The following is a 25,040-nucleotide window of genomic DNA, read 5'->3' as shown; positions in this document are numbered from 1 at the left end:
TCTTTCTCCCAAGCCCTTAGTATCTCCCAACAGAACCTGAATTCAAGAAGGGGAAAGCCACAAGGCATAGCATCAGGGGAAGGAGTGAAGCGAAGGGTTCTCTGAGTTTCTCTGGCCGCCCATGGTGCAATGCTTTGCTTGAGTCCAGACCCCACTTTGCTGCCTGGCAGGCTACTTCTTGGTCCTGCTCGGATGCAGGCTTGGCCTCTCCCTGGGCCAGTGAGGGTGGAGGCTTGTGGTCTTTGTTGGTTTCCTTTCTGTCAGGCTGGACAAGATGTCCCAAGCTCATCTTGCACATTTCCTTCCCCAGACCTACAATCAAAGGACCCCTGATTCCTTCAGTAGGAAATAATATTGAGAGACCATAATCTGGAGGGTAGGAGTACACATTGCTACTGAGTTTGTTCTGGTTTTTGACATGATAAGCAGTGAGGTTCATTAGTTTCAGTTTTCTTGCATATTTTAGAGATCATTGTGTTTTAGTTTTCTTTTTTTACCCTTTTTTTTTAAAAAATGTGAAATGTTTACATTTTCTAGTCAAAACTATAAAACAAGATACATTCAGAGAAGATGTCTCACTTCTTTTCCTCTCTCCTGTTCTATCCCTTCCCCTATACGTAAGCATTTTTAATTAGTGTTAGGTTTATTCTTCTGTTGTTTATATTTGAAAATACAAGCAAATACGCATATTCTTTGTCATTTATACACACACATATTTACACAAAGGTAACATTATACATTTTCTTCTACACTTCTGAGCATGTTTCTCGTATCCATACATAACTGAAGATTGGATGAGAGAGAAGCAAAGAATTGTTGTCTTGGAATTGACTTCATTGTATTATATAATGTTTTCACATCGCTCCAGGCCACAGGGTCCTGTGGGACAGGAGACAGAAAGGGGTGTCTGAACAGGGCGGGGCTCTGGACCACCATCACCACCTCAACCCAGCAGCCACACGTCTACATATTTAGCATCCATATCAAATTTGGTCTGAAAATGGTTCCTGCCACCAGAAGAAAAATTCTAAGAGAAAATGGCCACAATTATCAACCCAAACCCACTGATTCTAGCCTCTGAGAAAGTTGCTTGGAGAGCACAGCCTTCATGTTAACTTTACTGTGCTGGGTTAGTCTTACTGTCTGGCGTTGCCTAAACTTGAGTCCAAAGAAAACTTTGTGGGAAGAAAATCTTCATCCATTCAACAGTAGAGAAAAGGACCCAGTAAATCAGTTTGTCCACATCTTCATTTGAGGGAACCCATTATTCACATTTATGAAAGATCTTTAAGGAGACAAGAAAATACAAAGGAAATTAAAGACGCTGCTAGAGTTTGAAGTAAACTGTCATTCTGCCTTGAGTATATAAAATTAAAGTCCTTTGTAGACGGGGTATTGAATTAGCTCAAGAATTGGCGGCCCCAGTGAAAGACAGGTATGCAGGCTGACTTTCTTTCGCTGTTTGCCATAACCTTTCTGCCACCTGGAAGAACCACTCTTGATTGTGAAAGTGGACGGGCAGCAGGCACAAAGTCCACGTGTACACAGACATAAACCATATACGTGTCTAGGCCTCACCGGACACGTCATGACTGTACCCCTGGGGCCTGGCCCAATGCCTGGTGTATAGTAGGTGCTCAGAATGGATGAATGAACAAATATATTACACTCCATCCTCATGACCTAAATGGAAATGAGTCAGGAACTTGGCTCATCACTGTTAAAAGGTTGCTTTAGGGGCTGAATTGTGTCTACCCCAGATCACATGTTGAAGCCCTGACCCCCAGGACCTCAGAAGATGACTATATTTGGAGATGGGGTCTCTAAAGAGGTGATTAAGGTAAAATGAGGTCATATGGGTGGGCCTTAATCCCACAGGACTGGTGTCCTTATAAGGAGAAATTAGGACAGAGACACATGGGCACACAGAGGAAAGGCCAAATAAGGACATAGGGGGAAGGTGGCCATCTGCAAGCCAAGGAGAAAGGTCTCAGGTGAAACCAGACCTGCTGACACCTCGATCTTGGGCTTCTAGCCTCCATAACTGTGAAAAAATAAATTTCTGCTGTTTTGTTATGGCAGCCTTAGCAAACTAATACAATTGCCAATCTCTCTCCAGACCTACTACAGATGCAATGTCAAAGTAACATCTTGGATGGCTAGCCATTCCCATTCCCACGTCATATAAGCCAGAAAAGAATTGTTCTGAGTGTGTGTTTCATGATGCTTTGAAATCTAAAGTGTATCTATGGGACCAGCTCAGTTGTAAGAAAGCCCTTTATGAGGTCATCATCCCACTCTTTCCAGATCTCTGCAGATGGAGACACTCAAGCTTTGAAAAACACTTGAAGAGCTACCATGCCTCACTTTGCAAAACCTCTTTTAAGAAACATTATTATCAGAAATCTATTCAATAGCATGAAGAGGAAGCAATGTCTCCAGTATTTGAAAACCCTGAGAACGCTGCAATATGATGGGTTTACAACTGTATATTTTGGGGAGACTGATATCCCTGAGAGTCTTGTGACAGGGGAAGATTTTAGTGATGGCTATCTCATGCCAACTCCAGCTTGGTGTATTGTGCATGCCGGTGGTAGTCAGGGATGGATGCCTTGGAAATATCGGATGTTCCTAAGGGATGAGTTATGCATCAAACAAGAAGACAGTCTCTTCTCTGAGTTCTGTGATGTGGCAAAGAAGACCTACGGGAAGTGCACCATTGTGGTCAAAGAGAGAAGGCGGCAGGATGAGATGAAGCCAAAGGAAGACAAAGAATCTGAGGCCCAGGCCCATGTCCCATCAGTCATTAACTTAACGAACATCACATGTTGTCCTGAGGTGGCCAAGTCCTATGGCCATAAACTACTCTCTCTGCCTTCCCCTTACAGTTATCTGAACCCTCTAGACTCAGCCTGGTCTTCTCTGAAATGGTTTATCATCAATAACAGAAAGGAGTTTTGTTTGCAGTCCATTGATGGTGTCTATTCTTACCAGTATATACTCTTCAGTGATTTAATTAGCAAAGGGATTGAAAGGATAAACCCAAGCAAATGGAGAACACTAACAAAGTACGAAGATGGGAAAACTACTATCTTGGTAAATTTTCTTAAGTGCGATTCCTCTAACAAACAGCAGGGCTGTGCTGTGGGCATGATCTTTACCAATTCTGTTGGGTTTGATTCTGGACCACTGCAGCCAAAGATACTCCAACAATGACCTCACAGGGATGCTGTGAGGACGGCTTCCTAAGGACACTGGCAAAGTGCTTATGGTTTGCTGAAGGTTTCATTAAATCTTGTTGGTAAATTAGTGATCTTGACTTTCATCTGGTTAAGGCCACTCTGAGGGCTATTATGTCACTGAGAGGATGAGGGTTAACTGAGCCCAAAGGAGCTTGGAAGTGAGCAGAGATGAACAGAGCTAAAGGTTGTGTGAGGAAAAAAAAGAGAACCAAGAGTGTGCTCACAAAAAATTGAAATTAACTAGCGTGCCTACCAGTTTAACTACTGGTTTAACTACCGGTTAACTACCGGTTTCAGGCCACCAAAATAATCCACTGGGAGCCGGCTTGCCATGAACAGATGTGGTCCCGACAGTGGCTGAACAGGCTCTTTCCCTTCCATTGCTTGAAAGCAAGGAGGCAGAGGGTGAGCAAGAGACATCCAAGGAAGCGAAATCCCTCCCAGATCCTCCAGGTAAGTTGGTGGTCCCCATAAGGAACCTGGAAAGCTATGACAGTGGTTGGTTCAAGTTGGACTTGGTGGGTGAACAGGTGATGTAAACAGGAGGGTCTACAGAACCCACTTATCCAATCCGTCTCCCGTTTCAACTCCAAGAATCCCAACGGGAGGTCATTCGCCTGTCGTGCAGTTGCATCTTGGGGCCCTGGTTGCTGAGCCACCTGTGGCTGGTACAACAATATCCTAAAGTCTGGGGCTGCTGCTAATGGTGGCTGTAAGGATTTGTGGTGGTATTTTTCACTTTTATAAAAAAAAAAGCCCTGCCTCCTATTAAACATATCACAAAATTCACTCTTGTTTATGTATGTTCAGGCAGTAATTCTATAATATCCTGGGGTATGTCAAAAACAATGTCTGAAAATTGCTACCAACTCCCAACAGACTTGCCTATATATCAGATGGTGAGGCCAGGTTCCCGCCAGCCAAGCACAGAAAAATCAGATTCTTTGCTTGTCTTCTGCCCTAATTCCTTCCTGAAAGTCCCTGGATTATTTAGAAACACTTCGTCAGAAAACAGATGTTCAGTGCTTTTCAGCAACTAAGCGGTGGACTTCTGCAGCATCTTGTTATTATGCATTTTATCTGCAGATGAATCACACTTACCACCTCCAACCACTGGGAACCAGACACTCTCAGCTGCACCTCCCACTTTACAGCCAACCGTGCAGTATGAGTTTCTTGTGGCTGCTGTGACAACTACCACACACGTGGTGCATTAAACCAACACAAACTTATCCTCTCCCAGTCCTGGAGGCCTGAAGTCTGAAATCAGTTCCGCTGAGCCAAAATCAAGGTGTCAGCAGGGCCACGCCCCCTCCACAGGCGCTAAGGGAGAATCCATCCCTGGTCTCTTGTGGCTTCTGGGCGGCTGCCCGCCTTCCTTGGCTTGTGGTCACATCACTCCAGTTTCTGCTTCTGTGGCCACATTACTTTCTCCTCTGCTGTGTCAAATCTCCCTCTGCCTCCCTCTTATAAGGACACGTGTGACTGCATTTAGGTCCCATCCAGATAACCCAGAATCATCTCACCATCTCAAAACCCTTAATTTAATCACACGTGCAAAGATTCTTTCTCCATATAGGGTAACATTCACAGGTTCCAGAGATTCAGACCTGGATACATTTAGGGACCATTATTCAGCTGAGCACAGGTTCTAAAGAAGGCTTTCTTCTGCCAGCTGAAATACTGCATTTCCCACTGGCAGTTACCCCTGATGAAATGGCTCTCACTGTGTGGTACTTTTATTTTTAAACCTTTTATTTATTTTATTAATTTTTTTTTTTTTTATTTTTTGGCCATGCTTCGTGGCATGTGGGACCTTAGTTCCCCAACCAGGGATCGAACCTGCACCCCCTGCCGTGAAAGCGGGGAGTCTTAACCACTGGACCGCCAGGGAAGTCCACTGCATGGTACTTTTGTGTGGTTTTTTTCACTACTTGTTTCATGTATGTTTTAGAATTTATGTTCCTTGAGAGCAAGTGATAGGACTCAGACCTCCTTGGTGACTTCAGTGTCAGCGGCCTGGGTTTGGGATGTGAGTGCGTTTTGCCCCTACGTCGCATTTATCTCACACCTGTCCAGAGTTCTGTAGTGACAAGCACTAACAGCTATACACGCTTAACTCACTTAATCCTCACAACAGTCTGCGATGTAGGAACTACCATTGTCTCCATTTCTCAGAAGGGTAAACTGAGGCACAGAGAGATACGTAACTTGCTCCAGTGCGGAAGAGTTGAGGTTCAAATCCAGAGTTCCCAGGTAGAGCTGTTATTCACACAGCCTCTCTACTAACGAGCAGCTCAGTTCACCCTCAAAACAACCTCTCAGGTAGGTTCTATCACTTTCCCATTTTACAGATGAGGAGACTGAGACACTCAGGCCAGTCAGATCCTAAGCCCATGTGCCCAGCCGCCATGCTTGGCTTGGTTATTGAAACACGGTATAAGGCTCGCCTCTGACATCAGACAATCAGCTGAAGTGGCTGCCTCCAACTGGACACAACAAAATATACTTCAGCACAATATTGAGCTAGAGGCAGGTACTTTTTAAAGACACACTATTTTGCAGTGAGAAAAAAAATGGGAGGTTTTTGGGTTATCAGATGAACAAGATAGACCAACAGGAGCTATTTTTTCTTGGAAAACCGAGATGATCTAATAAAACGAGTTCAGGATTGTATTCCTTCGAGGCCTTGTTCAATCATCAGAAAGCAAGTAGGGGAAAAGAGAACATCAATATAACCAGAGATCAAAGGGCCACGGGTAATGTGCAATTGAGTTACATAATATTGTACTCATAATTAAGAAATGCTGTTCTATGCCAAGCATGGAAACTTCCAGGAGAAAATAATGGAAAGTGCACGGGGTTCTGGGAATCGGATGGATCTCGTTAGAATAGGAAGTTTCCAGCTTGTTAACTATGAGACTTTGGACAAGTTACTTCCCTGAGGCTCAATGAACTCATTCGTAAACTAGAGTTGAGGGCTTTAAACGCTTAGCACACACCAAGCCACTACATCAAGACCAGCCCCGACTCAGCACTCAATAAACTGGAGCTCCTGTTATTGCAGTGCAGGCTGGGCTTCCAGCAAGCGCGTCCACAGTTAGATCTACTGTAGCTGACCTCATTTCCTTTTCACTCTTTGTAGCAAATTCTTGCTGCTTTTTATCACTGGGTTGTAATCAGAGTAGACACATCTTAAGATGTGTCTTTTGATCAAAGGAAATTTTTTTCTCTGGCATTTCTTTTAAGACCATCTGCGATAGGTTAGGGAATTAAGGATAAGAGGTCTCTTCTGGTGGTGTGGACAGCGAGGTTGGTGAGTACAGCCTGGAACCTTTTGGGGAGCAGCACTTGTATGAAATAAACAGTGGGTGACAAAGCCCAGCAGCCCTGCGGGTGTGGACACATCCTCTGGAAGACCCTTCGCGATGTCGGTAGCGCTGACTCCTTCGGAGAGGTTGGCTGAGGGAACGTCTCATCCACTTTGGTCCTCATCAGGACCAAAAACCACATGCCCACTCCCTTCCTGTGGGCCAGGCTCCCCCTGAGGAGGTGGGGCATTGGAAAATGTGCTGCTCTGGAAAGGGCCCAGAGGGAAATAGGCAAATGGAGCTGAATGCCCACTGGCTCTGGCCTTGACCACTCAAGGAAGGTCCAGGCTCAACTGAGTTGATCGAGCCACACCTGGCCAATCAGGGGACCAAGTTGCCCCCCGCCATCCCCGCAGGTGGTACACACTCCTTCCATTTGTGATCATTTTACATGTACAGAACATTTTTATACACTTGACATCATTCAGTTTAGACAACCACCCTGTACATAGGCAGGGCTGTGATCGTTAAGCTCATTTTACAAATGAAGACAAAGTCGGGTGGTAACTGACTCACCTGGAGGGATGCCCACCTGTAGTGACAGGAGGGTCAGGACGAGAATCCACGTCTTCCTATCAGGAAGTCCTCACACCCCTCTCTAGCTTGCTCTATGGGTCGCTCAGGATTAGGTCAGGCTATGAGTAGTGGAGACCTAACCACAGAGATTTAAACAAAATAGAAGGTACCCTCCCATCCCCCACCAAAACAAGAAATGCTAAGGTGGCAGTTCAGGGCTAATATGATGGATCCACGATCATAAAGAACTCAGGGTCTTATCTTTTTCCTCTACTGTCCTAGACTTGGTTCCATCCTCAAAGTCACCTCATAGTCCAAAATGGCTGCTGAAAAAGCCATTGCATTAGCATTCCAGGTAGCAGAGAAGGAGAAAAGGAGGAAGAAGGGGGCTCATCCCTTTTCTTTTAAGGGGCTTTCCAGGAAGTCTCACACTTAAATCTTCCACTTAAACCTTCCACTTAAATCTCATTGGCCAGACTTAGTCGCAAGGGAAGCTGGGAAAGGTAGTCTTTATTCTGGGTGGTGATGTGGCCAGCTGAAAATCCCTGCTCCCCTTCCTTTGGGTGTTACCACTCATCCACTCACCAAATATTCGAGCACCTTCTATGTGCCTGTAACGTGTGGCCCGGACAGGGGCCCGAAGAAAGTAGGCTCGAGCCCTGGAGGCAGTCAGGTTGGTGGTGTGGAGTACCTCTCGGTCAGTGAGATTTTGGAGGTGTGGGGAGTGGGGGCTCAGAGTCCAGGGCCTGGTTGGGGCGTCCGGGGCAGAGCGGCAGGAAGAGGTGAAACTGGAGCCGAGGCCAGAGGAAGAGCAGGGACTTCATCACAGTGGGTAGAGGGGGAAGGGGATGGGCAGCCCAGGAAGAAGGTCAAGTGTGCCCAGCCTACCCACTTCCCAGGGCACGGGGTATGTGATTGCGCGCGTGTGCGTGCAAGTGTGCGTGTGGCGAGCAGGGAGCAGTGTGAGTGGAATGAAAGGAAGAATGCAAGTGTGGAAGGGACAGGATGGAAAAAGAAAACAACGTGTTGTATGAGAAGGAGTTTGGGCTATTCTAGAAGGAAAGGAAAGACACTGAAGGGTGTTGAGCAGGACGATGGGTTAGAGTTTTCAGGTTAGGGTGGGGAAGCATAACTTTTCCCACCAAGGAGTCCGGCTCCTGGTTAAAAACCCATGTGTGGTTTTTCAGGCCCGACCGCAGGCAGTTACAAAGGTGTCACCCAGCAGGGCTCATGGGGGCAAAAGCCACCCTCCCCGCAGCAGACTTGGTGACAGCCAGGGCCCTGCAGTCTCTGAAGGGACCTGTAGTCCACGACTCAGGCCCCTGACCTGGAGGGAGAGGGGAGAGGGGACTGCAGACCCCAGGTCCTCTGGCTCTGCCCATCCTTCCCACGCTCAGAGTAGAAGGACCTGCCTCAAGCTAAAGGGGAAACCGAGGCCTTTACCCAGCACAGCTTCCCTGGGTAACCCCTCGCCCTGCATTTACCGGGGCCTTCAGTGCCCGGCCCCCAGATGCCACCCACCCCCAGCCCGGCCAGGTTCCAGTCCCTTTTCCTCTCACATCTCCTTCAGCCTGTGCTCATGCTCAAGCTTACTCCTTCTGGAAAAACCTTTCCCTCAACCCTGCTTTCCCCTAAGGCTACCAATGTCTCTGTCCCCACCTTTGAGGTGCACAGCAGGCGGCAAAGTTGGGAGAACTTCTTTTACAATTTTTAAATAATCAGCTCGCCGTGAAGTCCCTCCAAATTTAATTCAGTGGGGCTAATTGTGAATCTTTGAAAAGTACAATCAGTACATTAGAGAGTATCCAAAACATCTGGAAACTCAAGGGAAATATTGAGCCAATTATTTGAAAACTAACCAGTTATTTGTAATTAACATATTGCTCAGACAAAAATTTGTTTCCTGACTTTGCAGACCACACACACACGCACACACACACACACACACACACTTGAAATTAGGATGCAAACGGCACTGTTTCTATTTCCTCAGACCCTCCCCACTTCCCACTGCCTGGCCTCTGTCCTCATCGTGTCGTCTTGAAGACTTGATGACCCACGACTTGGAAGAACAAGAACGTCTGCCCACCTGCCCTGTCCTTGCACGGGAGTGAAAAGTACAGGCCCAGAGCTGAACTACGAGGTCCACATCCTGTCTCTGCTTCTTGCCAGCTGGGGAACCTTAGACAGAGAGGTTAACCTTTCTGTGCCTCGGCTTCCTTATTGTGAGACGGGGATGATGACAGATGTTGGGGGGAACAGATGGAAAGCAGGAGGGAGAGGTAAGGGCTAAACAAGGATCCGCAGCTGCGTTCTCTCTCCTGCTCCCCATCCTATTGCTCCGGATGTTCTTTCCCAGCCTGGCTTCCGGCTCATCTCCCTCCGCCCGTCGTTTAAAGCTCCAAAGGAGATTCAAGGACCACCTCATCGGCATCCCCTTGGGGTTTTCAAATTTGTACACAGATTCCTGGTCTCTCCCGCATGGCTTTTGATGCCATGGGTCTGGAGCCCAGCCCAGGAATCTGCACTTTAAACAGGCTCTCGTGTGCGCTCACATTTAAGAACGCAGCCTCAATCCTCTTTTCCCTCCAGACTCTCCATCACCCGTGGCTTCCCTCCGACAAGGACGAGACCTGTGGCATCTCAGCACAGCCGGGGTCCTCAAGTCAGCAGAGTCGCAGTACTGCGCATGCGCAGGCCCGGCCCCTGCAGGAGGTTGGGAAGGCTGCGTCCAGGCAGGTGTGCTTCCCTGAGATGAGAATTTGGAGACAGACGGGCAAGAGGTGACCTTTTTTCAAACACCCCAGATTTTTTGTTTGAAATATTCAGTTCCTGAAATATATTATGTACGTCTCTGCCTCGTTAAGCAAAGTATATAAAAACAGTTTCACCTTTCCTTAATTACTAGAATCATCATCATGCACAAGTCATAATGGGTGGCGTTCCTGGTGTGGGCTTGGCGATCGCACAGACGAGTTCTCAGGCCTGGTCTGCTGCTCAAAGGCCGTCTCTCTTGCCCTGAGGTATTTCTGCCGCCAAGAGCCTTTCTTCATATCTGATTCTAGTATGTTGTAAGCTCGAAAACCAAAAACGTGTTAGGAACCCGTCTAATAAGATGAAATATGATCTGTGTGAGGGATCCTGGGGCTTTCTTGTGCGTGGAGGATGTAGATTCCAGTTTACGTTCTTTGAAACATCTTTCAGCTGCCCAGGGGCGGTGGTCTTATGGAATCGTTCTCAGTTATGGTCCCGAGAGAAGCTGGGTAGGTGCAGTCAGATGGGGTCCTGGGTGTGGGCTTTACCAATCACTCCATCCACCCACGTGTTCATGCATCCAACCACTAATTTAAAGTCAAGCTACAAGTCTACTGACTTCATGTCCACAGGGTTGGAATAGTATCAGTAACTCCAACTACAGTAAGTCCCCTACATACAAACCTTCAAGTTTCAAACTTTCAAAGATGCAAACATGCATCTGGTTCCAGCAAGGAACCAGAACCTGTGCCATCAGGGTCAGGCGTGAGTGAAATTGCAGCTTGCCCTCCGCCTCCTATTGCTGACGACCCTTCAGCTCTACCATCTCCCACCTCCTCTCCCTCCTCCAGTCGTAACTCTTCTTGCCTGTTCGCTCGATGCCAGCCCCTATATGCCAGCTGTTGTACTGTACTACTGTACTCTTCAAGGTACTGTACTGTAAGGTTAAAAATGTTTTCGTGTTTGTTTTTTATGTATTATTTGCACGAAAAGTATTATAAACCTATTACAGTACAGTACTGTATAGCTGATTGTGTTAGTTGGGTACCTAGGCTAACTTTGTTGGACGTACACACAAAATTGAACTTACGAATGCACTCTCAGAACAGAACTTGTTGGTATGTAGGGGACTTACTATAGTGATTATCTCCCCCTAGTGGAAGAAGAGAGTATCAGAAAGGTTAAACTCCAAAACACAGTTTACAGAAAACCTGTGGGCGTGGTCAATGGTTTATTCCTATCCTTAGATGATCTGCTACCGAATTTTCCAAGAAGACGGCCAGATGTTCCACCAATTCCAAAACTGAGTTCTAAATCCCAAAGCCTAGAAACACACCTGTGTTTAAAATAAACCTGAACATCTACTAGGTGGGCATAGAGTCTCCGTGAAAAGCCAAGGCCACTCTTCATCCCCTGCCCTTGGGTTTATGAGGCACATAGGTGTAAGTACATATGAGGAAAGGGTGCCCAGAGGTAGTGGGTGTGATGCCAGGTGTGCTGGGAGCCCATGATGCCCTCATCCTGCAGAGAGGTGAGGAAGCAGAGGCCGAGGCCCTAGCGCAGGAGCCTAGAGCAGGGGGGGTGGGTCACCCGCCAGGCTGCAGAGCCCGCCCTGACAAAGGCAGGAGGCTAGGCCATGGCCCAGGGTCAGCTCTGGACCCTACCTGAGCAGGTCAGGGAAGCGAGGGTGCCAGGCTGCAGAGATCCCAGGGCATCTCACCTCTGCTACGGTCATCTGTTCCTGCTGCACGAGACCCAGGCCACAGCGAGGCTCCCAGGCAAAGGCCAGAGCAGCGTCCTGCAGGGAGGCTGAGGTGCGCGCATGAGGGAAAGTTCCCTTCTATTCTGGGATTTGTAGCTTGTAGAGTCAAAGTCTCCTGTATTTAAAACTTTGATTCTGTGTAAATTCTGTTTTCTAAATTGTGATTAGGAGCATCCAGCAATCACAGTAAAACTTAAGAAAAATATAATTCCCTTTATTCCTCATGCTTAAAATTCCAAGTTCTGCCAACCTGGGCCAGGATGGCATGGGGCGGGGGTGAGGTAGGGGGAGTATCTACTAACATGCCCTCGTGCAGATTTTCCACGTGGCTGCCTGCAACGAGACCAAATATTCCACCATATTTGTGGCTTTGGTTACTGCTGCCTCATTCCCCATCCTCTGGGGTATCTTGAGAGAAGTGAAAAAACAGGAACCTTTTAATAGAGACCTCAGTCTGTTAGGGGCTGAATCAAAATACTTATGGACCCCACTCCTCTCAAATCTTAAAGTCTCCTGGGCATGTCCCGCCCTTCATCTCATATCAGCAAATCGGAACAAGCAAACTGGTGGGGAGAGAACAAAGCACACCTGGGCTGCTCTTTCCTCCTCATAAACAGAGGCAATTCCTCCGAGACTTGGTACCCACCGGGGCAGGAGGGTCTCATCCTGTACTCCTCCCTGCAAGGACCTCACGGGTCAGCAGAGGTGCGATGCTCCTGGAGCAGCCAACAGCCCCTCCCCCCAACAATGAAAACACAAGAAAGAGCCGCAGTGCTCGGAGGAGAGAAAGAGGAGGAAAGGAGCGTAGGCACTAGGGCAGCAGGTTAGAGGGATGGAGGGGTGGGTGAGGGAGAGCAGGCTGACGCCACAGCTACGGCCCGGTCGTCTGTGGAGGTGCACCTGTGATCTGGTACCCACGGCTAGGAGATGCTGGAAATGCAAAATTCCCTCCTCTCACTACACAGAGGGGTGTGTGTGTGTGTGTGTGTGTGTGTGAGAGAGAGAGAGAGAGGAAGAGGGAGAGGGAGGGAGGGAGAAGGAGAGAGAGACATACACATACTTTGGCTTATTCCAAAGACCAGAGACACCCTTTTTACAAAGGTATTTTATTTTAGTAAACAAAATACTGGTTCTTTTAAAAGCACATAAAAATTCACATCATTTTAAGTTAGACTATAGGCTGGGAGTTTTCTTCTGACACACCATTCAATAATTAAATCTTTCTTCTCAGCAGGAGTCCACTCAAGCTGACATTTAAATTACAAAATCTAGAAAGGAAGACCAAAGGGAGAAGTATGAAATGTCTCACAGAGTAATAGTGATTGTTCTACTTGCTCAGCATTAACCTTTATGTTCAGCCATTTACACTTAAACAGAAACCTCTGAAGCTTATCTATTAAGGAATGAATTTTTAGCATCACAATTTCCTTTCATCTAAAAATCCCTTTTGTTTAAAACAAGGCTCCAGGCCAAGCTTTGATAAGCTGCTGGCCTAGGACGGGAAACGGACTCTCCTGGTCAGTTCTAGGGTCAGCTGGACAAGCCGTCCATCCCTACCTTGCTGACGGGCCTCTACTGAAGTCTGTGGGAAGGAAGAAGCGTTTATGACCTCACGCCTCGTCTTCTCTTTCTCTTTGCGGTTAACACACAAAATGATGACTCTGTGGATCAGAAATCCAATCAACATTTCAGTGGAAACTGCCTTCCCTCACCTTTTCCAATTCTGAAGTGCTCCCTCTTTCCCCACTCCAGTGCCTACTCATGAATTTCAGTCAATAAAACATCTTTTTTTTTAAAAAAAGGCAAGATTTCATAAGAATAACTTCTTTTGCCTGGCACTGCATACAGCTCACTCAGGACCAGTGAGAGGACCGTCTCCTCCCCCGGGGTGAGGAACAGGAGCTGAGTGCTTCCCGCAGCCTCTCCCAGCATCCGGCGTTCAGGACCAGGACACAGTGCAGCCGGGAGTGACACACTGTGGCTGAACATTCGACCTGGGGTCAATTCTGGTTCTGCTCTTCACCATGTCTGGTGGGGGCCATTTTTCAATCTGAATGGACCACACAGGACTGTCAGGAGTGGTCAGTAACATCGCTGTATGTGAAAGGCTCAGCAAAATGCTAGCCCAGGACAATCATTCAATATGCTATTACAATTATTACTCATAGGGATGCTTTTTAGCCTCAACAAGTCTACAAGTATTGTAAGGGAATTCACGTCTACAGAAGCCTGTCTCAGAGTGGACAGAGGTTTTGGAGGTCACCAACCCAGTGGTTCTTACAGTGACCTGTTGCTGAGAAGACAGCGTAAGAATCACCTAAAAAGTTTTCAAAAGAACAGACGCCAGACCCAACCACAGGCAGAATGGAATGTCTCTGAGGCTGGACCCTGGGAATCTGCATTTTAACAAGCACCCCAGGCAAATCCTGACCATTAGCCAAGTTTGGAAACCACTGATCTAGAACTCCCCGCTACCATATTTGAATCCTCTAATTTTTAGAGAAAAGCATAGAACTCAACCTGAGAAGTGATGAAACTGGATGAGCACAACAGAATTAAGTAAACTGCTAATTGTCATAAGTTCGATCTGTAAGGGGGTGTTTAATAACTTCCTGGTGCCTTAACTCAACAAACACCTTCTGGGCACCCCCTGTGCTCTGGGACAGGCACCGGGCTACAGCAATGAGGAAGGCTTTGTGCCCAGTGAGGTGGTCACCGGGAAGGCTCTCTGGCCAGGGGACCAACCAGCAAAGGCCAAGGGGCATGAAAGTCTATCGTGGTGAAGCAATGGCCTGCAGGAGCATAGAGAGAGGCAGCAACGGGGGCAAACGTGACCGGGGTGAGGATACGCTGGGAAGGGATTTATATGCCATACCTAGGAGGCATTATCCTGAGCTTAGCAGGGCTTCTTAGTCTTAGGTACAGGCAGGGGTCTTAAATGACCTGTGACCCCACTTCCTCCCCACCCCTGTCTGCAATTTTATGTACAATTTAGGTGTTTCTAGTATGTGAGCTTCTGCAGGGAGAAGGTCCACAACTGTCATGAAATTCTCAAGAGTCCTGTGACCCAAATCCAGTTAAGCACCATTGCTCCCAACGAGGGGGAACCAGTGCAGGCTGAGAGCAGAGGCGTGGACTAATCGCACATTCCCTGCAGCTCACGAGCAGACGGGGCTCGAGGGTCAGGACCTGCACCCCGCACCTTGTACACAGCTGTTCTACCTCCTGTGACAGGTGGGGCTCCGCGCTCACCCACAGCCTTCAGGCCGCGGGATCCGGAATTCTCTGAACTATCACATCCAAGGACAGGCCCGCCCTAACCCACTGTGCAGCCTGCATTTGCAAAGTCCCAGTACCTGTGATTTCCCTTTAGTTATCCTTCTTCTCTGACTGCCTCTTCTTTTCAGCTTCCAGTTTTTGCTGTTTTGCTTCCAATTTTTTCCTTTGGTATACTTTGGCTCCGGCAAATGCCAGGCAGAGAATTAATGTTTTCGCTACCAAGATATACAGCAGCAGGGGCACGTGTTCAAGAACCTTAAAGAGGAAAGAAACTATCCTAGATGATCTGTACTTGATAAGGAAGGTTTCTTTCATGTTCCTTCATTCAACACACATTTCCTGTGCACCTATTATGCACCAGGCACTACACTAGATGCCAGAGCTTCACTGGTGTAGGACAGACAAGGTCCCTGTCCCCGTGTCACTGTCACTGACAGTCTAGTTTTAGGTGCCCTTCATCACTCCCTTGCTGCTGGCTTCACAGAGAGGACCACCAGTGGCCTGCAGATGTCATAACTCTGCTCCCTCACAACCTGACCTTGCACTCTGCCGATCACCTGGCCCCCTGCGTCTGAGGCAGCAGCTCAGTCCAGTGCGAGGAGCCAGAGCCAGGGGATTGGTCCCAGCCCAGCTCTGCCACTGACTGACCCACTGACAGACCGTACGACCTGGGTCAGTCACTTGACTTTCCTGAGCTTCTGCCTCTTCATCTGCAAAGGGAGGTTGGACCAAAACTTCCTTCTGAATTCTCCACCCTTATAGGATGCTATGATTTTCTCTTGGTTCCAGCTACTCATCAGCACTGGTATTTGAAGATAAAATAAATATATAAATAAAATACAATAAAACTTAAAACATTAAAACTTAGCTACTTGTTTATTGTTTCTATAATTTCCTGTCGGAGGGAAGTTTTAACCCATTGGCTAGAATGAAGTCTGGGGAATAACTAGGGGTTGGAATTACTCCCTTTTTGCACCAGCAGGCTTTATTATGAAATTAAGTATATCACAAGTATCTCAAGGCAAATACTATACTAGTTTTGTAAACATGATTAGTATGACCTGAGTGATAATTATGAGCTTTCTGTGTGATTAAAAATTCCTTCCCAAATAAAGTGAAAAGGTATGCCTTCGTTGAGAGATCATTATTCTAGAGGACTAGGTAGGATTTAGTCCAATGAAACCATTAGGTTAAATGCCAAACATCACTTATTATACGCAGCACCAGTATAATGAGACTCTGCGATGGACAGTGCATTAGTCCCTCCCTCCAACGGTTTAACTAAAGCTCGTCTGAAACTAGTTAGTGAAACCTTTAGCTGATAACAGTATGCTTGCAGACGTGGAGGGCTAGAAAGGATTTTAAAGACGACTTGGTCTACACCTTGTTATACAAACGAGGAAAGTAAAGCTCAGGGCCATTGAAAGGCCCATCCACGTTACACGGCTAATTCATGAGGAGGCCAGAGTTGGAACAGAACATTCCAACCCCTACGCCAGCTGTCTTTCCACTGATTCTTGATTTTAATGTAGTGGAATTAATGAAATCAACAAATTATGTCCCAAGAACACTCTGAGTAACTAGATAATGGTTTTCAACCACAAAATCATTTTAAGGTAAAGAATAAGCACAACGTATGCACTTCAGAATGCTCACTCTGGCAACAGTATAAAAGACTAAAAATGTTACAAAAGTGAAACCTTTTATCCTGACAAATAGAAGCAGCTTAGAATACTGATTTGGTGTCCAGGTCCTTCCTGCCTCAGACCTATGGCTAATCTCCCCGACCTCCCCCCAGTAACCCTCTAATTCATCTACTTTCTTGAAGGTTCACATTTTAGGGATGAGGATTGGCTCTATGTTTATAAGCCAGCTAAGAAAGGAAAGATTGCTAAATTGTACCTCCCTGGAGGCAAAGATCACCAGTTTGGAGATATAAACTTCTTTTTACATCCACTAGGACTTTCCAGGCTAACCGAACCCTGGCTTACTCTGGCAAAAGTTACCCTCTTCCAATTCTCTCAATCTCTATGGATGACCCTCTGGAGTCCTGTTATAACCGAGCCCCCATCACCGCCCATGGTTCCCGTGGCCTAAACCCAAAACTAAGCTGTGGCAGTTACAGGAATGTACATCGCAACCAGAAGTTAGAAACCCACTGAAATGGAAACACATCAACAGATGGACCCAGGTAAGTGGTTTCAGTATTTACTTTCTTTTTAAAGGCTGTGGAGAGAAGGTGACAAGAGGCAGAAGTTTCGGGACTGAGAAGGGGCAGGGCAATGGCAGTGGAAGTCAAGGACACCACAAGGGCTAAAGCGAAGGTTTCAGGGCCCCTGTTCCTGCAACGCTCTTGGACAGTTTTGTTAAATCTTCAGTCGTGTTAAATCTCTTCCTCTGATTTCCTTCTAACAAACCCCACACGTTAACTCCCCAAACCTGCAAATCTTCAAGGAGGTAAATGAGTAAAATATAACTGGGTGGATTAGATCTATAACAATTTTTTTAAACAAAATCCCAATACCTGTGTCATGAGAATGACTGACTTTTTAAACACACTCTGTTGTTAAGGTACTAATACACAGGTAGGGCTGACTGTCGCTGATGGCCACAGGCCGACCGAGCTAGAAGGGGAAGCACAGGATTCACCGGGGGCTCCATAATCCTTCAACCTCCTGGGGGTCCCCGCAGTCAGGGCAGGAGAGGCCATTCCTTTCTGACACTACGTGGAAGGGCGCCCCCCTTTAAACATGAAGCTGCTCCCTGGTAGCCCTGGAGCTGTGTGTCTGCCCGAAATTGGGAAGGTATGGGTAGATTTTGTTCCTGACACAGGAAAGGACTCCTTTTGTGACAAGCAGGATTGGCCTGGGTGGTTAAGTGGGTCGACGTCACTCCACAATTAAAAAGAAAACCTTCTCTGCGTAGTGCCTCACCGGTATACATCAGAGTCGCCCGGGAACTCGCTAGCCCCAGGCCTACGCAAACAGAAACTCTGGGCATGGGGCCACAATCCGTATTTTAACTAGCCCTCAAGGTGGTCGTGCTACATGCTGCGGCCTCGCAGCACCAAGCACACGGTCTGACCCTCGCTGGCTGACGTGGCCTGTGGTACCAGCGACCGCCTGTCGTCGGGCTCTGCAGAGGCTAAAAAGCCTTCCCTACATCTCACCCCACACTGCTCTCTGCCTCCCCTACCCCACACCCTCTTATTGCCTTGTCTTTCCTTCCCAGCCTTTCTACTGGCAGCTCGGGAACCCCAACACAGGCGAAACAAACGCTCCCGCATCTCCAAGCCCTGCACAGAATGCTCATTCTGCCTGCTGAATCTCAACCAGGCTCTTCCTAAACAGGCCCCAGAGCCCTCCCGCAGGGCCCCCCCAAGCCCCATGGAGCTGGGGAAGGAGGGGGGTCTGTACTCTCCCGCCTCCCTGATCCTGCTTCCAGACCTTTCCACTTCTTGCGATGAAAGCCAGTGGCTGTTCTGAACAAGGAAATGCTTATGGTAATTGAAAAAATACATACGATGAGATCCTAAGTTTGAGAATACACACATTACACATATATGTGGAAAAAGCACGGGAAGAAAATACACCAAAATTGTTAATAGTAGCCATCTCTGGATAGTGAGACGATACATGATTTTGATTTGATTTGATACTTTTCAAAGCATCTATTTTCCTGACTGCTCTCTTAGCCAACCTCCAACCTACCCCACTCCATCTCCTTCCGGGAGGTAACGTGACACCCCCCTTCCCTCTCTAAGACCTGCTGACTATCGCCCACAGTCCTCCCAATGCTTGCGGCTAACAGGAAACTCTTTGGTTGCCCTTGAACTTCTGCTCCCACCAACTGCATCTAAGGTTTTACAGGGGTCAGTTGTGTTTATTCTGCAGCCAGTTTACTTAAGTAGCACTTGATGTTATAATAGATAATTTATTTAAACACGAGACCCATGAACTATGACTATGTAAAGGAAAGGCTGTCTCCATGAAAACTAAGTTGCATGCTGTCAAAGACTCAATTTGAACTGGAAAAAAATGATACTGTTGACAACACAAATGTAAAAGATTAGGGAAGAAGAGCATAAAAATCAGGAAAGATTTTGTATGCAGATTGCTTCATCAGATCTTCCTCATCCACTTTAAAGAAACCAAAGTGTGAAATTATAGGTGAAACTTCAAAGGCGTGGTTTTTGCAAGAAAAGTGAGGCAGATCTGAGGGCAGTCGATGTCCTCTCAAAGAAAAGGCCTAGCCTTCCTCCAAAAGTCTGGCGAATAAATGTACATTTATCTGTTTTTATTTAAAATATTACATATTATTATGATTCCTGCTTTAACCTACTTTTTTTTTTTCTTTTCTTTCTTCTTAATCAACCCATCTCTACAGAACTATTATTCTGAATTTTTACGATCAGGAGAAAGAAAAACCCCAAGCCATAAATAAATGTTTAATGGTATTCTTACCTTCCAGTTCATGCTGGGCCAGCTGGGAGTTCACTCCTGGTCAGTGCGGGCCACTCCACTCAGACAAGGAGGAGAGCGAGCTGGAGGGGCAGGTCTCACTGTTCTGCTGGGGAAGAGAAGAAACAGGTCAGTTTGGGTTTTCTAGAGCAGACCACCTTAGGAAGACTTCTCTTTGATGGAGAGAAGGCCCATGAACAGAGACAGCAAGCTCTGCAGAGAGGAGGTAAGCGTCCCCAGCAAGGTGAGCAGAGGCTGGGGGAAAGCGGAAGGCCCGGGTGAGGGTCGAGACAGCCTTGGCTCCTGCGGAGCAGGAGGATCCCCTTGGGTGCTCCTGACGGGGGAGCGGAGCCCCGCCAAGCAGAGGGGACGGCACTGCTCCTGAGGCACGTATGCTCCCGCTCCATCCGCCTGTAGACGTAAGAGCCCAGGTCCAGAATCTGTTCCTCCAGCCACCCCTGCCTTGAACGAGAGCTGGTCTGGGGATGAGTGTCATTTTATTTCTCAGGTCCTCTGAGTGTTAATTCAGGTAATCTTGGTTTTTTAAAATATCTGGAAGGAAGGGAATAAGTGATAGGGGAACAAAATATCCTAAGAAAGCCACTCAAATCTAGAATTCCCTCTAAAACGTGAAGGAGACCTAGGGGAAGGTGAGGCAGGAAGTGACAAGGCAGGGACACGGCTGGAGCACAGGATTTGCTCTGAGGCCTCCTAAGCCACTATTTTTAGAATACAACACATGCCCCAAGAGTCAGAAGACTTGAGCTCTGGATGAAGAGCCTACACACTCTGGTAAGCGACTTCCCTCTGGGGGTCTCCGTCCCATCTGCAAATGAAGATGGGGGTGTCAACTAGACGGGCTCTGGGGCCCCTACTTTTTTTGCAGTTCGGCGACTTTCAGCATAATAGTCACAGCTTCGCTTTATTGTGCCCGGCTGTGCGGAAGTGCACTATATGTGTTAACTCAGCTAGTCTTCACACCAGCCCCATGACGTGCAGTTCACCGTCTACACTTCGGAGATGAGGAAACAAAGTTTCTGTGACACGTCCAGAGTCACAGTGGGGACTGAGATTCGAACTCATCCAGTGCGGCTCCAGAGTCTTATCCTAATGCAGACAGAGAGCTTTGCAGTAAAAAATCATGCGGATGCTTCTCTTTAAATATACTTACAATTAGAATCAAGAAAGCAGAAAATTTCACGGGCCTTTAGAATGGGGCTAATGAGATAAACTTCAGGGAAGATGGCTTTTAAAACTTTCACTTACAAAAACATCTAAATAGAAAAAGTTCAGACCTCATTTACTCAAGGTCATAGTATCTTGAAAACAAGCTGGCAGTTGGCACAAGATAGCCAAGTTTTCCCCGTGACTTTTTCAAAGTCAGATAAGCTAACAACAGGAATTTACACCACAAATCTGTTTAAATGCGATGACCATGATTGAAGGTGCTCATTACCTTCACGTATAAATGGCCTATTTGTCTTTAAGTAGCAGCAGATTCTGCCCTGCACTGGAGAAATATGTTCCTACCAGGTTATAACCTGTTGCTGGACTTTTCACTCTGAATAATCTCTAGTAATCTCAGGAATCAGCCATGTTGTAAATTAAAATGATTAAGGTTGTGCAAATTTTATTTTTACAACTCCTGCTTTTATTGAGTTGTCTGCAGATACAAGCAGACAGGTTTGGCTGTTCCCCACACATTTTCTGAGCCCAAATTACATACTCAGTGAATTGAAGTAGGTAAGATATTAATTCCCAAGGTCAAGGACCACGAATAGGTCCAAAAAAGTTATAGGGGGAAATAAAAAGAACGCCCGGTGGTCTGGCCCTCTGGTAAACATGTACTAAGTTTACTAGCAGTGTGACCTTGGACGAGTCACTGGGCCTCTCTAAGCCTCAGCTCCCTTGTCTGTAAATTCTCCTTCAAAGATTGGATCATAAACACTAAGCACCATGTTCAGCACATGAAAAGCACTGAACAAATTATCAACCATAACTGTTATGATAAATACCTCTTTCCACTAATGGACATGTCAAGCTGCAGAACATAAGCAGGTGGCATCCAGGGCAAAGTGAGACAGCAGGGTATGGTATAAAGAACCACCACTGGGCAACCAGGAGAACTGGAGATCTGGACTCTATTCTTGGTGGCACCAATGGCAAGGCATGTGACCTGGGGCAAGCCATTAGCCTCTCTAAGCCAAAGTGTTATCATTTTAAAAACCAGCATCCAAAGAACAACGCTGTAACGCTGAAATGCCTAAGTCACCACTCTCTTTGATATCACAGAATCTGACTAAAAATATACTGGCAGCTGCCTCAACATCATGTCTAGAGTGATAAAATTCAATCTCTTTAGGAAAGAAACATATTTAAAGTCCATCTGCAAAGCAGTGGAAGGAGTGCATTGAGGGTGGGAGATGAGAGGGCAAATCAATCAAACTCATCCCCACCCACTGCCTCCAAATGATAACTTTTCCCCATCTCCCTTAAATTACAGGCTCCAACTCAGCCATTTTTGTAGCACCCTGCCGGACTTCAGCAAATGAGAACAACTGAGAAAGCTAAAAATATCATCAGGCTATTTGCTCGGCTGCCATATGTACACCTGATGCAATATTACAACCAGGAGACAGCTGGCATCTGAGGGCTGAACTGCAAAAGCCAACAAGACCGGGACAATTTTGAGAGGCATAAAATCTGTGAAGTGCAGGAAGTTTTAACCCCTGGAACTATCCACCGTCTTAGCTTAAAACCCCAAAATAACAATGGCTTAGGAAGAAATAGTTCTTTCCTTCACTGCAAAAATATCCTCATTTCTCCTTTGCCAGATTTCTCCTAAAAAACAGAAGAACCAGTGGCTTATTTTGATTAGGCCAATTACAGCAATATGGACAATGTGTAGCCCACAATTTTCTTCTTGGCACACCTAACACACCCAAGGGTCGGTCTGCCTCTGGGTGTCTCATTCCAGCCACTCATTAGGCTGTGTCCTTAGTTTGAACTGTCCGAAGCTGTTCTCATTCCCCGTCTCTACTGTTTTCACCCCAACCCTTCACCCAGTCATCTGAAGCAGAGGTAGGTGCGGGGAGGAGAGGATTCCAGATGAACCTTGGGTATCACCTGGTCGACCTCTGCCCCACGCCCGGGTCGGCCGGGGTTCCCAGGGCGACGGGCTGAGCCTCGGCTCCTCCGTAGCCGGAGGGCCGGGCCAGGGTCCGCTACAGCCGCGATACCTGGGAGCAAAGCCTGCCCCGCTCAGACCCGAGGATGAGGACCAAGGGCGACCACTGCTCCCCCCCCCCCACCCATTCTACAGAACATTCCAGGGCATTCGCTCGCCCCCAAATCTCTCTGGCGAGAACTACCTCTGGGTCGCCCCCTCGGCCTGCGTGCCAGCCTCAACACGCCGCCCCCGGCGCCGGATCCGCCGATTTCGCGGCGCCTGGACAACCTAGCCAGGCAGGACGCTCTGCGGTGGGAGGGGGGGGGCCGTGACCGCTGTCAACCCCGCGGTCCCCGGGTGCCCGCTGGAGAGCGTCCCGCAGAGAAAGCGCAAAAGCGGAGCTGGCCGCCGAACTCCACAGCGCCCCCAAACAGCTGCCGGGTCTCGGAACGATTCGGCAACGCCACCCACTTACAGCTCCAGGCCGCGGAAGATCCAGCTCGCCGCCGGCACACGAACCACGACTCCCACAATGCCGCGGGGAAACAACATATCCCGAAATGCACCGCTCCGCGCGCCGGCGCAGTGGGCTCCGGCAGCCTAGGAGGGTGCGCCGCTGCTCGCGCCGGCGCAGTGGGCTCGGGCCGCCTGGGTGGGTGCGCCGCTCGTCGCGCATGCGTTGTGGGCCCGGACGGTCTTCGTTGGGCAGTGACGTGGGTCACGGAGCTGAATCGGCCTGGCCTCGGGCAGGTTCTCGTTCTGAACTTACCTGAGCTGGAGGACAGCGGCCGGAGGGCGGGAGTCGCGGGGGCTCCTCTCGCTCAGCCGTCTCGCATCCCTGGACGCTCCTCGCTGTGTGCGACTGAGGGCACGTGGCTCCCCAGAAGTTTCCAAATTTAGCGTTCATGTTCTCTGCCAAAAATGCGTGTGTTTTCCCTTGGGATAGCAGTAGGGTGCCCGGTACTAGGTTCTCAGTTTCCTTCATTCAACAAGCGCTTAGAACACCGGAGCGGAGGTTGAGTCCACTCAGTCCCTGCCGCACGGGAGGGCGCAAACTGGACACCCTCCCCCCCCCCCCCCAATTCAAGGATAACGAGAGGGAAGTTCACAGACTTCTTACTACGTGCTTGGCTCGCCATTTTTTGGTTGAGGAAACTGAGGCAAGGGGAGATGATGTGGCCGGCGCAAGATAACTTGTGAATTGGGAGTGGCAAAATCTAGATTTGAACCCAGGCAGCCTAACTCCGAATCCCATTGGGACATCTTGGTGGTGGTGAAGAACGAAATGTTCGCGAGTGCAGAGGAAAGGACAAACTGGAGGATTGGGGAGAGGGGGGTTAGTTCTGTCCACAAGTGAAGTTTTCCTGGAGAAAGTAACAAAAATAGCTTTGTTCTAAGCACTTGGCGGCAATTTTCTAATTGAAGTCTCCTAACAAGCCTATAAAGGACATAATATGACTATAACCACTTCACAGATGAGGAAATGGAGACACAAACTGATTAAAGTAAATTGTCCAGGGTTTTAAACCCAGCAAGCGCCAGAGCTGGGGTCTGACTCTGGGTAATCTGGAGCTGGACTCTCTCAGGGCAGCCACTACCATAGGTTCCTTTTCAAATCGCTCCTGATCTATGCTGTAAGAAGTAAATGGGGCTCAGGTCATTTGGAGCCAGTAGACCAAGCAGAAGGAACTCTAAAAGCAAACGGGGTGGAAGAGAAAACTAACAAGTTCGAAATGGAATTTTCAGTGGCCAGTTTGAAAGTGGCAAGCCTGGGTTTGGTGGAAATTGATGCTGGAGTGACAAACGGGGGGCAGGTGGCAGCAACTGTATACCCAGAATGCTCGTAAACATTGGGCATTTCTCCCATTCCCCAAAAGTAAAGTTGATACTGATAACCATCTATGTTGGCCCCATATACTTTAGTGATGATAAGAAAACATAGTTAATTAGGAAAACCTAGGTTTCCCCCCCTTAATTTGTTTCCTTATGTCAAAGATAAACAAAGCTGGAAACCAGTTCAAGTGTTAAGGATAGACTTTATTAAGCAACTATTGCAATAGGGGAGAGAGTCCAGCATGAACTGAACTCAGCTTTGTCTTGTGCAGAGGTAACTGGGCATTTTAAAAGGGGAAGGAGGGATTGGGGCGGCAGGCACTTGAGCAGAGTCAGGGAAGTGGAAATTTACAAAAAGAGGGGATTGGTCAACCTGACCTGGGTTTGTTAACAGATGCTTGTCTGGAGGAGAAACAAAGTTCGATCTTTATGACTGTCCACAGTGGTGCATGTTAAAGCAACGGTGCCCACAGGTTGGGGAGAGTTACTCTTTGAATGTTGGCATTTCAAAGAGACAAGACAGTTCTGGGTGGTAAAAGATTTACAGCTCAAAGGGGGAGACAAAGGATTTATAATTGTAAGATTTCTAAAATAACTGCCCTAGGAGGGATTCAGGGGGCTGATTTGCCTACCATCAGGTTTTGGCTGGCAAAA

General features: G+C 47.6%; 2 protein-coding genes across 8 annotated transcripts; one reads left to right on the top strand and one right to left on the bottom strand.

Moving 5' to 3' along the window:
* Nucleotides 1-2,358: 2,358 nt before the first annotated feature.
* C4H21orf140 (chromosome 4 C21orf140 homolog) lies at nucleotides 2,359-3,110 on the top strand. Its single transcript, XM_007183728.2, is given in 2 exon segments — nucleotides 2,359-3,061; nucleotides 3,064-3,110. Coding segments are annotated over 2 exon segments (750 nt in total).
* Nucleotides 3,111-12,732: 9,622 nt separating this feature from the next.
* On the bottom strand, nucleotides 12,733-23,416 carry SMIM11 (small integral membrane protein 11). 7 transcript variants are annotated; one of them, XR_451124.2, is made up of 5 exons: nucleotides 23,323-23,416; nucleotides 19,388-19,493; nucleotides 15,002-15,179; nucleotides 13,203-13,306; nucleotides 12,733-12,913 (listed from the first exon to the last, which is right to left on the bottom strand). XR_451124.2 is itself a non-coding variant. In XM_007183727.2 (4 exons), exons 2-3 carry the CDS (start codon nucleotides 19,397-19,399, stop codon nucleotides 15,015-15,017), a joined length of 177 nt encoding a protein of 58 aa, XP_007183789.2. In that variant the 5' UTR covers nucleotides 19,400-19,493; nucleotides 23,029-23,127; the 3' UTR covers nucleotides 12,733-12,913; nucleotides 15,002-15,014. The 7 variants fall into 7 exon arrangements, 1 of the variants encoding a protein (XP_007183789.2); XR_451125.3 differs by having other exon boundaries at nucleotides 19,388-19,490; XR_451122.2 differs by lacking the exon at nucleotides 23,323-23,416 and adding an exon at nucleotides 23,029-23,126.
* Nucleotides 23,417-25,040: the final 1,624 nt, after the last annotated feature.

Source organism: Balaenoptera acutorostrata, chromosome 4, assembly GCF_949987535.1.
Source record: "Balaenoptera acutorostrata chromosome 4, mBalAcu1.1, whole genome shotgun sequence".
NCBI lineage: Eukaryota > Metazoa > Chordata > Mammalia > Artiodactyla > Balaenopteridae > Balaenoptera > Balaenoptera acutorostrata.
This window is presented reverse-complemented; position numbering and strand designations above follow the sequence as displayed.